Genomic DNA, 12,391 nt, shown 5'->3' with positions numbered 1-12,391 from the left:
TTAGAGGCATGAAGGTAGAGGACTAGTTTGAAAATAAGGAGATTCTTTGCCAGTGTATTAACTTGTGCTATGAGAATAAGTGAAACATGTCCTTTCCTCACTGTTTCATGTAGAGCAGGGTTGGAAAAATCTTTCTGTAAAGGGCCAGAGAATAAATATTTTAGGTTTTGCAGGTCAGGTGAGTCTATTGCAACTACTCAGCTGTGCCCTTCTAGCGTGAAAGTGAATGGGCAGGACTGTGTTTCAATAAAACTTTATTTATGGACAGTGATGGTCACAGTAGCGTCAAACACACCCTTTCCTTCAGAATATAGCTGGTCTTCAAATTCAGATATTCTTGCCATTCCTCACTACTGTGACAAAATTTAAAAATGCACTTGATATTCTCAGGTTTGATGCTACCCTTCTCCTTGAGAAACATAAAGTACTTAACATAAAGACTTTTCTTACCCTTACCATGCTTACTTAGAATCTAGGCTCCACTGTCTCCACTCCCCATAGTCGGGGGTCTTGTTTTTTCACTTTTCTTAGGTTGAAGATTCTGCATCTTTTTGGCTGCACCATCACTTCTGACCTGTGCAAAATAAAAGAGATTTACAAAAGAGTCAAAGGATTTTATGACACTTCTGCCTTTACCCCCTAATGTTTTCAGGAAAATAGAATTTCTAGTAATAAAGACATTGAAAAAACACTAAGTTAAATATGCCCAGAAATTTTCCCAATTAAAGTGAGATATAAATTACTTTTGAGTTAAGAGGTAGATAATCAAGGAATAATTACATGTGAAGTGTTGGCATCTTATACAAAAATAATACACTTTTGTATGCCAAACACCTCTACCCCTCTCATAATGATAAAATAAAAAAGGACAAGATTTTAAATATTGGTATTTTCTTGCCAGTTTGTATTATTTGTATTAAGGTCTTTAAACTTTTACCCGAGATTCCTATTTGGTAAATTGCAATCTACTTTTCTTGAGTCACTCAATGTTTTTGTTTGTTTGTTTGTTTGTTTTCAGATACATTTTTTTTATTCTTATGTTAATCCCCATACATTACATCATTAGTTTTAGATGTAGTGTTCCATGATTCATTGTTTGTGCATAACACCCAGTGCTCCATGCAGAATGTGCCCTCCTCAATACCCATTACCAGGCTAACCCATCCTCCCACCCCCCTCCCCTCTAGAACCCTCAGTTTGTTTTTCAGAGTCCATCGTCTCTCATGGTTCGTCTACCCCTCCGATTTCCCCTGCTTCATTCTTCCCCTCCTGCTACCTTCTTCTTCTTTTTTTTTTCTTAACATATATTGCATTATTTGTTTCAGAGGTACAGATCTGAGATTCAACAGTCTTGCACAATTCACAGCACTTACCAGAGCACATACCCTCCCCAGTGTCTATCACCCAGTCACCCCATCCCTCCTACCCCACCCACCACTCCAGCAACCCTCAGTTTGTTTCCTGCGATTAAGAATTCCTCATATCAGTGAGGTCATATGATACATGTCTTTCTCTTTTTGACTTATTTCGCTCAGCATAATACCCTCCAGTTCCATCCACGTCGTTGCAAATGGCAAGATCTCATTCCTTTTGATGGCTGCATAATATTCCATTTTGTATATATACCACATCTTCTTTATCCATTCATCTGTCGATGGACATCTTGGCTTTTTCCACAGTTTGGCTATTGTGGACATTGCTGCTATAAACATCAGGGTGCACGTACCCTTTCGGATCCCTACTTTTGTATCTTTGGGGTAAATACCCAGTAGTGCAATTGCTGGATCATATGGTAGCTCTATTTTCAACTTTTTGAGGAACCTCCATACTGTTTTCCAGAGGAGTCACTCAATGTTTTATGAGAGAAGAATATGTCAGTTAACTCTGGAAGCAATATTTTCCCTTATACGCCATACATTTTCATTGTATGCACCATGGTTTTATATGTAATACAGCGATGCCAAATGTGTTGATTTCTTCAGGACTTGTGTCAAGGCATTGTGGTGGCTTCTCGGGAGCCCATATATCCCACAGGGTCCTTTTACAAACTGCTGACAAGGCCATGCCCTTTGACTTGAGTCTCTGTAGTGACTATTTCATGCCAAGGAAGTAGCTGTGCACTGTCTTTGCCAGAGTTACCCAGAGGCTGGCATGAGGATTCATGTGGACATGGAAGGTTAGGGAAGTGGGGCAGGTAGAACAGTCAAGGGAAGGACAATAAGCAACAGTGCAACACTGACATCAAGCAACATCACCCAGTGGGTGACTCTCAGTCCTAATGTTCCAGCAGGTCAACTGTGCAGGTCAACTCAGAGTTGTTCTACATCGATGGCAAGGGGGCTTGAACACCACTACTTTCAGAGGAGATACAAATTGCTCAGCTAACTAGACACACAGGCAAAGCAAACTGAAACAGCCTCAGGGCTGACTGTTGGGTGGAATGCATAGGGGATGGGGCAGAGCAAGAGAGCATTTGCTACTTGCGCCATGGAGGGAAACATGAAGCACTTGAATCCGGTGATCTGGGTTTGAATCCTAGGTCTAGTAGCTGTGTGATTTTAGTCATATCACTCAACCTCAGATTTAGTTTTCTTGTCTCTAAAATTGGGAAGCCTGACCTTGTGAAAGGATATTTAAAGGATGAAATTTGTTTGCATGGTGGCAAAATAGGGAAAGGATCCTGGGTAGAGGGAATATTGTGGAGGAAGTAGAGAGTCTTAAAAAGAATGCTTAATGTTTGGGAAACAGTATGGCTGGAGGACAGATCCACATGTGTGTAGGTATGGGGGTGGAAATGGGGTCCTATGGGGACACTTAAGAGGGAAGCATAATGGTCAGGGAAATGATACCTAAGTTGAGGTCTAAAGCAGGGGAGGAGGATATCAGGTCAATATGGTAGACTGAGCTGAAGTGAGAAATAGCCCATCCCACTTCAAACAGAGATGTAGAAAAACAGAAAACAAAAAGGATGTAATATAAAGCCAAACTGAAAGCAAAAAAGGTGTGGTAGAGTAAAGATGGCCAAAAATTCTTTACTATTCCTCTCATTGAGAGATGGTGACTATTTACCCTCCTTTTGAGTCTGGGTTGGCCTTAGTGATTAGCTTGACCAATAGAAGGTGGCTGAACTAACATTTAAGGTTTCTGAGGCTAGGCTGTAAGACGCCTTGCAGCCCTGGCCCAAGACTCTTTGAACACTCATTGTTGGAGCCCTGAGGCACCATGTAAGAAGTCCAACTATCTTGAGGGAGGGACCATGTGAAGAAGCCCTGAGACCCTCTCTATGAAAGTAAAAGCTGGGCTAAAATTTGAAAATTCCTCACTATAATTCACCACATTAATAGGATAATGAAGGAAAAAAACCACGATCATCTACATAGATGCTGGAAGCATCTAACAAAATCCAAAATCCACTCATGATAAATAGTCTCAGCAATGTAGGAATAGAGAAGAAATTCCTAAACCCTATAAAGAGCATGTATAAAATCCCTACTGTTAACATTACAATTAACAGTGGAAGAGTGAATGATTCCCCCTCTGATTAGGAACAAAGCAAGGAGATCTGTTCTTACTACTGTAATTCTACATTGTACTAGAAGTCCCAACCAGTGCAATAAAGCAAGAAAAAGAAAACACATACAGATGGGAAATGAAGAAGTAAAACTATCCTTTTTCTCCCACAGATGATATGACTGTGAAAGGAGAAAATTCTAGGGCGCCTGGGTGGCTCAGGTGGTTAAGCGACTGCGTTCGGCTCAGGTCATGATCCTGGAGTCCTGGGATCGAGTCCCGCATCGGGCTCCCTGCTCGGCAGGGAGTCTGCTTCTCCCTCTGACCCTCCCCCCTCTCATGCTCACTCTATCTCATTCTCTCTCTCAAAATAAATAAATAAAATCTTTAAAAAAAAATTAAAAAAAAAAAAGGAGAAAATTCTAAGAATTCTACCAAATCACTACTAGAACTAATAAGTGAGTTGAGCAAGGTCTCAGAATACAAGTTTGTCATAATTCCAAAATCAACTGAATTTTATATGCTGGCAACAAACAAATGAGGGATATAACATGTTCATTGATAGGCAGACTTAATATTAAGATATCAGTTCTCTTAAAATTGATCTACGAGATTCAACATAATCACAATGTCAGATATATATGTATATATTGAAAAACCAATCTTAAAATTTATATGGAAATACCTAAGACCAAGGAATACCTAAAACAATTTGGAAAAAGAATAACGAAGCTATAGGACTTATCCTACATGATTTTGAGACTTACTATCAAGCAATGTGATCAAGACCATATGGTGTTGGTGAAAGGATAAATGTACAAGTCAATAGGACAGAATAAAAAGTCCAGAAATAGACCCACACATGAATGATCATTTGATTTCTGACAAAGGTGATGCAATGGGGAGAGGATCATTTTTTCAAAAAATAGTGCTGGAAGACCTGGATATCCATATAGAAAAAAAAAAATAAAATTCAACTTTAAACTCACTCAATATACAAATTAACTCAAAATGGATCACAGATGCAATAGTAAATGAGAAATCTACATTTCTAGAAGAAAACATAAATATCTTTGCAACTCTAGGTAGACAGAGATTTGCTGGATGGGTCACAAAAATATAAACTCCAAAATAAAATACTGATAAATTGAATTTTATCAAAACTAAAACCATCTGCTCTTCAAAGACACCATTAAGAAAATGAAAAGGCGGGGCGCCTGGGTGGCTCAGTCGTTAAGCGGCTGCCTTGGGCTCAGGTCATGATCCCAGAGTCCTGGGATCGAGCCCCACATCGGGCTCCCTGCTCGGTGGGAAGCCTGCTTCTCCCTCTCCCTCTCCCCCTACTTGTGTTCCCTCTGTCGCTGTCTCTCTCTCTGTCAAACAAATAAATAAACTCTTTAAAAAAAAACAAAAAAAAGAAAATGAAAAGGCAAAGCACAGAATGGGAGAAGATTTTCTTTTTTTTTTTTAAGATTTTATTTATTTATTTGACAGAGACAGAGACAGCGAGAGCAGGAACACAAGTAGGGGGAGAGGGAGAGGGAGAAGCAGGCTTCCCACCGAGCAGGGAGCCCGATGTGGGGCTCGATGTGGGGCTCGATCCCAGGACTCTGGGATCATGACCTGAGCCCAAGGCAGCCGCTTAACGACTGAGCCACCCAGGCGCCCCTGGGAGAAGATTTTCAAAGTACATATAAATGACAGAGGACTTGTTTCCAGAATATAGAAAGAACATGTACAACTCAATAAGATGGCAACCTAGTAAAAAATGACACATGATCTGAACAGACATTTCATTAAAGAAAATACAAGAATGGCCGATAAGCATATGAAAAGTTATACAATATCACAGTCATCAGAGAAATGCAAATTAAAAGCACAATGGGATACCAATACCCATCCATTAGAATTGCTTCAATTAAAAAGACTGATAGCACCAAGACAAGAATGTGGAGCAACTAGAACTCTCTTATACTACTGGTGGGAATGTAAAATTTTAGTCACTTTGGAAAACACTTACTCATTTGCTTATAAAGCTAAACATATACCTACCATATGATCCAGAAATCTCACTCCTAGGAATTTACCCAAGAGAAATGGACACATGTTCCTTCATACAAAGACTTGGATGTAATGGTTATAATAGCTTTATGAATAATAGTCAAAACCTGGAAATATCCCAAATGTCAATAAAAAAAAATAATGAATAAACACACTGTGGTGTATATGTATGACATAATCCTACTCATTACCAGAGAGGAATGAATTACTAAAATCTGAAACAACACGAATCAATCTAAAATCATTATGCTGAGCAAAAGGAGCTAGGCATGTTAGAGTACAGGCTGAATGATTTACAGGAAACTCAAGAAAAGACAAAGTAATCACATTAAATCTAACCCCTGAGGTCCTAGCCATAGAGCTCTCTCACAGCAAGGCAGCTACTTCTTCAAGACCAGCAGGAGAATCTCCCTCCAGGCTGCTCAGACAGTCTTCTTAACATAATGTAATCACAAGACTGACTATCCCATTGCATTTGTAAGATCTGCTCACTTTGAAAAGGAAGGGATAATACAGAGCATGTACACCAAGGAGTGGGAATTTGGGGCCACTGCAGAGTTCTGCTTACCACGGTTGCTTTTTGTTTTGTTGTCCAAAAGCTGAACTGAGATGGATCTGTTTTCACTGCACTGAATTTCTCTATTACCTTCATATATAATGCAAACTTTTGTTCTGAATGAAGCAAGATGTATGTAAGAGACACAGTTTTCTAATGTGGGAAAATGACATAGGAGCTTTGCTTGGTCATCAAAAAAGGGGATTAGAAGTTTGAAGCTCAACACTTCTCACTCAGTTCTAGCACCGAATGTCTACCCTGCTCTGGTTTGTGAAATGATGTTTATACTGTTTAGCACATTATAGAGTTATTTAATTGTTTATAATTCAAGATTTCCCGAAGTCTGATAACTGCCAACATGTACACACACACAACAATGCTATATACTGATTACAGAAACAACATGCAATCAAAGAGGAAGATCATCTGGATCGATCCATAATGCTGTATTTTCTAAAAAAAATAGATCTGATAAAATGTTCATATTTGCAATTTTGGGTATATGGGTGTTACATTATTCTTTTCTCCTTTTTCCAGATTTACATAAAGAGTAAGTGAATCACTATGATGTAAATTTGCTGACACATTCTTTTTTTGTAAAATATTCAAAATTTTCTCATAACTTCCTTAGGAACAGCAAGCCATGGCAGATATTCATGAGAGAACTAAGACTCAAGGTCTTGCAGGGCGCCTATGTTTGAGAATTTCTGAATCTTCTAATTGGTCCCTCAGTGGTATGCCATTACTTGGATATCTTGTTCCATCTTAACAGGCTTATTGGATCTTTCTAGGGCAGAGTAACTGGAGCGTTAAGTGACTTTGAGGAAGGCTCTTGTACGTGAAGGAAATCTTATAGTGTAGATTACAACAGGCTTCCATTAAAAGCCTCTCCCATTTTATTGGGTGAAGAGGAGGTTAAAGGGTGGTACTCATTCCCCGTTGTAGGAAATTGGGTCAATTTATGATATAGTGGCAAAGGGATAATTTCTCATGACTCATTACTCTGGTCATTGGTTTCCCGAAGTATTTTCTCAAGATCACTAACTTGGTGGAAAGCCCTCAGAGACTGAAACAAAAACCAAACCAAACCAAAAACCCTACTTCCATAGTCAAATACATTTAGGAAATTTTAGCTTAAGCAAGTATAAACAGCTTTCTTTATCTTATCCAAGAAGAGATAGAGTAGGATTCTTTTCCAAATTTATTTGTGTTTTAGAAGTGTATTTGATCACCGTAGTATCTTTTCACTGTTTTGAGAAACACACTCTAACAAGATTATCTCTGATTTCTGAAATTCTTGGGTAGCCACAGAGCAAGCTGATCTTTCTCAAAGTCATGCTGATAAATACAGGCAAGCTCTCTTTACCTACCAATTCATTGGCTTTCAAAGGTTGCACTGTTATCTCCAATTTCTCACTCGCCGTTTCTGGATGCTAGAACAGAAAAGAACTGCTTCCTATTTCTTTCTTCTCCCTCTTTCTTGAAAAAATCAGAGACAGATTATATAACCTTGGCCTTCCCCTGAGTACATTGCTGAGGATATTCAAAAGCATTCCTCAGTAACTTGTGAGTGGCTTTGCAGAAGCATCTCAGGTTTTACATAAACAAGAGGTTCCTTACTCTTTCTATAAATCAACTGTTTTCTTGCTGATTTACATGACAATTTCAGATGGTTGTCAATTTGTACCTGTGCCTAACAAATTAGTCTTAAACTTCATTGCCTTCTCCTCACTCTTCCCTGATCTTCTCTGCCATATACTTAATGATGTATAAACAAACACTTAAAAAATTTTGAAAGGCAACCCAGTAGGAAATTTAGGAATCTTTTTATAAGCTCAAGAGTCCTTTCCAAATGTGATTCCTTAATAGAACTGACTAGAAAGTCCAGAAATAAACCCAAATACAGAGAGGAATTAAGTATATGCAAAAAGTGACATTTAAATCCATGGGGAAGGGATAGTTGAATAAACAGTGTTAAGACAACTAGGTAGAAATCCAGAAAAATAGTAAAGTTAAATCTAGGGGCGCCTGGGTGGCTCAGTCGTTAAGACTTTGTCTTAACCCTACGTCTGCCTTCAGCTCAGGTCATGGTCCCAGGGTCCTGGGATAGAGCCCCACATTGGGCTCTCTGCTCGGCGGGAAGCCTGCTTCTCCCCCTCCCACTCCCCCCTGTTTGTGTTCCCTCTCTCACTGGGTCTCTCTCTGTCAAATAAATAAATAAAATCTTAAAAAAATAAAATAAAGTTAAATCTACAACTCACACCTGACCCAAACCAAATTCCAGATGGCAAGGAATTTTAACTTGAAAAATTAAACCATGAAAAAAAAGAACATTCTTGTGGCCTGTTTATTTGAGCTGACATAATCCACACTAAGCAATGTCTTTGTAAGTGACAGGTCACAATGAAATTGTGGAAACTTTGGTAGGAAGGATCCAACTCTTTCACTGGGGCTGGAAAATGGTTTGGTTAGACAGAAGAGGGGAAAACTGAAGCTTGATATTTACATTTTGTGATGACCATAAGGAGCTATTATGTTAATTATGTAATCGAGGGTGGCATATTTGGGGATAGTAGGAGTGCTGATGGAAACTAAAGGGAGAGATATTTGGGTATATGAAGTGGGACTAGATCATAGAGGACTCTGATTGCCCAGTTGAAGAGTTTACCCTTGGTTCTCTTTTAATTGGGGAACCTCTGGGAATTTATGAGCTAGTATGTAGGTTTTCTTAACCTTTATTGACATTTTTGGCCAGATAATTCTTTGTCATGGGAAGCTAGTCCTGAGTATGACAGGATGCTTAGCAGCATCTCTGGCCTCTACCTACTAGATGTTAGTAGCATCTTCCCCTTTACAAATTGTGACAACCAAAAGTGTCTCCAAACATTGCCAAATGTCTCCTGGGTAACAAAATTATCACAGATTGAGAACAGCTGAGCTCTAGGATGACAGAATAATTGGTGTTTGAGAAGGACTGTCCAGTTGTGGTTGTGTAGAATGAACAGAAGGTCGGCAGGACAGGAACCTGACAGAATGTCTTAGAGACTAGCCCAGTACCCTAGGTATGGTATATTGTTACAGTAAGGGCCTCTAATAAAGTACATCTCCTTGTATCTGTGACCTTGTATAGTCCTCTCTCACACTGATGTAGGGCTTGGCCATGTTGACTTGCCGTGATCAATGGAACATCAGTAACCGTGACATAAGCTGAGGCTTGAAAAGCATTTGTGCATTGGGACTTAGCCTCTTGGACACTGCCCCCATGTAACAAAGCCTATGATAGCCTCCTGAAGACACATGGTCCAACTAACAGCCAACACCAACTTCCAGATGTGAGTGAGGCCCTCTAATGCCATGCAGCTACAGTGGAACCACCATGACTGCATGATCTTAGGCAAGAAAAACTACCTAGGGAAACCATATATCCAAGTGCATGTTACCTGATCCCGCCCAAGTTAATGACAATGAAATTATGAACAAATGAAATGGTTGCTGTTTTAAATCACTAAGTGATTGTCGTATTGTCATGCAGTGGTAGATAACTTATAGTAGGTCTGGAGTAGATCATTATCACTGCAAATGAAAACGTGTGTACACAAGACATTTGCAAGAATCCTTATTTCTTGATGACTTTTCAGTGAAGGGACTCAGTGAAAGGGCAAAGCGGGTCAAAAAATACAAGAACTTAGAAACTGAGTGCAGAGGTCAGAGTGAATTCAGGAATGAAGTTGCATGAGCAGTCTTCAAGAAAACACTTCTGTCTAAGCAGTTAAAAATATTAACTCAGCTATTTTGAAAACTACAGATACTTAGTAATTGCTAACAGTATAATGATAATAATACTTCAAAGGTTCAGTTTAACAAGGATATTTCTAAAGCTTTAAGGGCATTACCAAGCTAGCCACCTCTTCCTTTATATGGAAAAATCAATCTTTAGAATAAACAGGAAAGCACATAAACTCAAAATCAATAACAATTTATATTGCACTAATGATAAAATTCATTTCATCATGAATGTCCACTTGTATGGAACTATATTCACTTAGCAATTAGATTGCTAAGACCAGGGCCTCGAATGGAATGTCTCTCATAATTTACCAGTTAAATTTACAGATGGTGATTATCAGTGGTATTTACGGCTTGATAGATGCTGAGCGTTGACCCTGTTTATTGTACTATTCAAGAATTAACAGTTCCTCAGATGGTTAGCACTTAGCCTTATGTTTAAGAACACCAGCCTGGAGGGATGTCTGTCAAATCCCCTACTTTATTTTAATCATAATAAAAAAAATCAAAGTAATAAGCAATAAAGAAAATCCAGAATGAGATAAAAATGGAAATACAGAGTCATAACTAAAAGAAATGGCAGTAAATAAAAGAAAGTCTAAAGCGTGGAGGGAATGGATAATGTAAATAAAGTAAAAACAACCCAAATGCATTTTCACAGGCTGTTAGAATCACCGAAGAGAACATATGTATAAGTCATATGACAGAGTGAGGGTCTCTTGGAAACAGGGTAAGATTTAAAAAAAAAAAAATCAAAATGGTTGAATTTTTAAGATCTTGTACCCATTAAGCAGTCAGTATTAAAGAAACAATAGCCCTGCTGAAATAAGTGTTTAAAATCAAAGGGTAACATGCACTTGGATATATGGTTTCCCTAAGATTTATCTAAAAAAAAAAAAAAAAGTCTTTAGTCTTTAACTGTCGCTGCCTGCCAAAGCATTTTGGTTGTTAATTCTTTCTCAGGTGGTGGAGACAAGGACTGAGAAAAATTATTTGGATGCGGGGATCTGGAAGATCTATGTGATTTCTAATGTGTATTAACCGGTTGGAACTTAATGCTGGAAGGGCATGGATTAAGGAAAGCCAGTAAAATCAGAAAATGGGGTGTTCTGGTAAATCTTGTAGTTTAGTTTGTAAGAAAACTTGTATATGCGGACGTTTACTCATGTTCCGGAATTACAAGAGACTAAAATACACATAACGTTAACCAGTTTGGAATCGTACCCCTATCTTCCTTTTCTTTTTGTCCAGTTAGCTTTGCACACTCCTGCTAGCTCTTGGCTTTACCCGAGCAAACTGTTTACTTCGCAGGGCCTGGTAACACTAACGCTGCAGCCCCGCTTCTGGCCGGGTATCCCAAGTCCAAGAGGCCCCAACCCAGGCTCAGCCGGCTGGAACCTGGCACAGGAGGGACAGCGGGCTTCGGAAGCGCGGAAAGCCGCGCCACGCGCCCCTCCTACCTGGCTGGGCGGAGCCGGGCCCGCCCGGACAGCGTGAGGGCAGCCCCGCCGGGCGCTCGGTCCCGGGTGGGCGCTCAGAGCCGGACTCCCGGGCCCGGCGGGGGCCGCGCGCCGGACCAGCGTCGGAGCGCCCCGCCCCCGGCGGGCGCCCCGCCCCGCCCGGACATTCCTGCAAGTGGCCGAACCCGCCGGACGAGGCCAACTCGTCGCGGCTCCCGGCGGCAGCAGGTGGCCCCGGACTTCCCGCCGTCGCCGCTGCCCCGGCGGGCCGCGCGCGCCGTCGCGCTCCAGAGCCGTCCGGGCTAGGCTCGCCGGACAGGATGGAGGCGGACGGGGACCGGGAGGAGCTGTCCCACCTGCGCGCGGTCTTCGCCGCCTGCGACGCGAACCGCTCGGGGCGCCTGGAGCGCGAGGAGTTCGGCGCGCTGTGCGCGGAGCTGCGCGTGCGGCCGGCCGACGCCGAGGCCGTGTTCCAGCGGCTAGACGCTGACCGCGACGGTGCCATCACCTTCCAGGAGTTTGCGCGCGGCTTCAGTGGGTTCCGCCGCGGGGGGCGGTGCCGAGGCTGGGCTCCCCGGGACCCCGCGCCCGCCTCGGCCCAGGCGGGGCCCGACTCCGAGGACAGCGAAGAGGACGAGGGCGACGGGGACGCGCTGGCAGCCCCCTGGGGTCGGGCGAGTCCCGGCCAGGCTTGGCAGGACTTCCAGGCGCGACTTGGAGACGAGGCCAAATTCATCCCCAGGTGCGTGTGTGGGTTGGAGGGCGGGAGGTGAGGATGGGGTTATCTGCCCTCCCCGGTGCGCTGCCATCTCCCTCTTAACCCGCGGAGTGGGCAGACCCACTGGACCCTACTTTTCTTTGTGAGTTGCTTTTCTCCGTCCACGGACTCTATTCCAAGAGGAGATCCCCTAGAGTTGAAGAAAGGGAGTGCGTTCAGAGTCAGGGTTTGGGGAGAAAGTTTCACTTGCTCATTTCTGAGCCCTGCAAAGGTCACTTTGTTAATTACCTGGGCCACAGT

General features: G+C 41.8%; 1 protein-coding gene across 1 annotated transcript in view; it reads left to right on the top strand.

Moving 5' to 3' along the window:
* Nucleotides 1–11,590: 11,590 nt before the first annotated feature.
* Nucleotides 11,591–12,391, top strand: part of RASEF (RAS and EF-hand domain containing) — an 87,318-nt gene continuing 86,517 nt past the window's right edge. Inside the window, exon 1 of the mRNA XM_064579172.1 lies at nt 11,591–12,115. Within this exon, the coding sequence (XP_064435242.1) occupies nt 11,694–12,115 (422 nt within the window). The 5' untranslated portion in view covers nt 11,591–11,693. The remainder of the gene's footprint in view (nt 12,116–12,391) is intronic.

This window comes from Mirounga angustirostris, unplaced genomic scaffold, assembly GCF_029215605.1.
Source record: "Mirounga angustirostris isolate CCGP_5_RB_7025 unplaced genomic scaffold, mMirAng1.0.hap1 SCAF_15, whole genome shotgun sequence".
NCBI classification, from domain to species: Eukaryota; Metazoa; Chordata; class Mammalia; order Carnivora; family Phocidae; genus Mirounga; species Mirounga angustirostris.
Note: the sequence above shows the minus strand (reverse complement) of the source record. Positions and strands in the feature narration are given on the sequence as shown.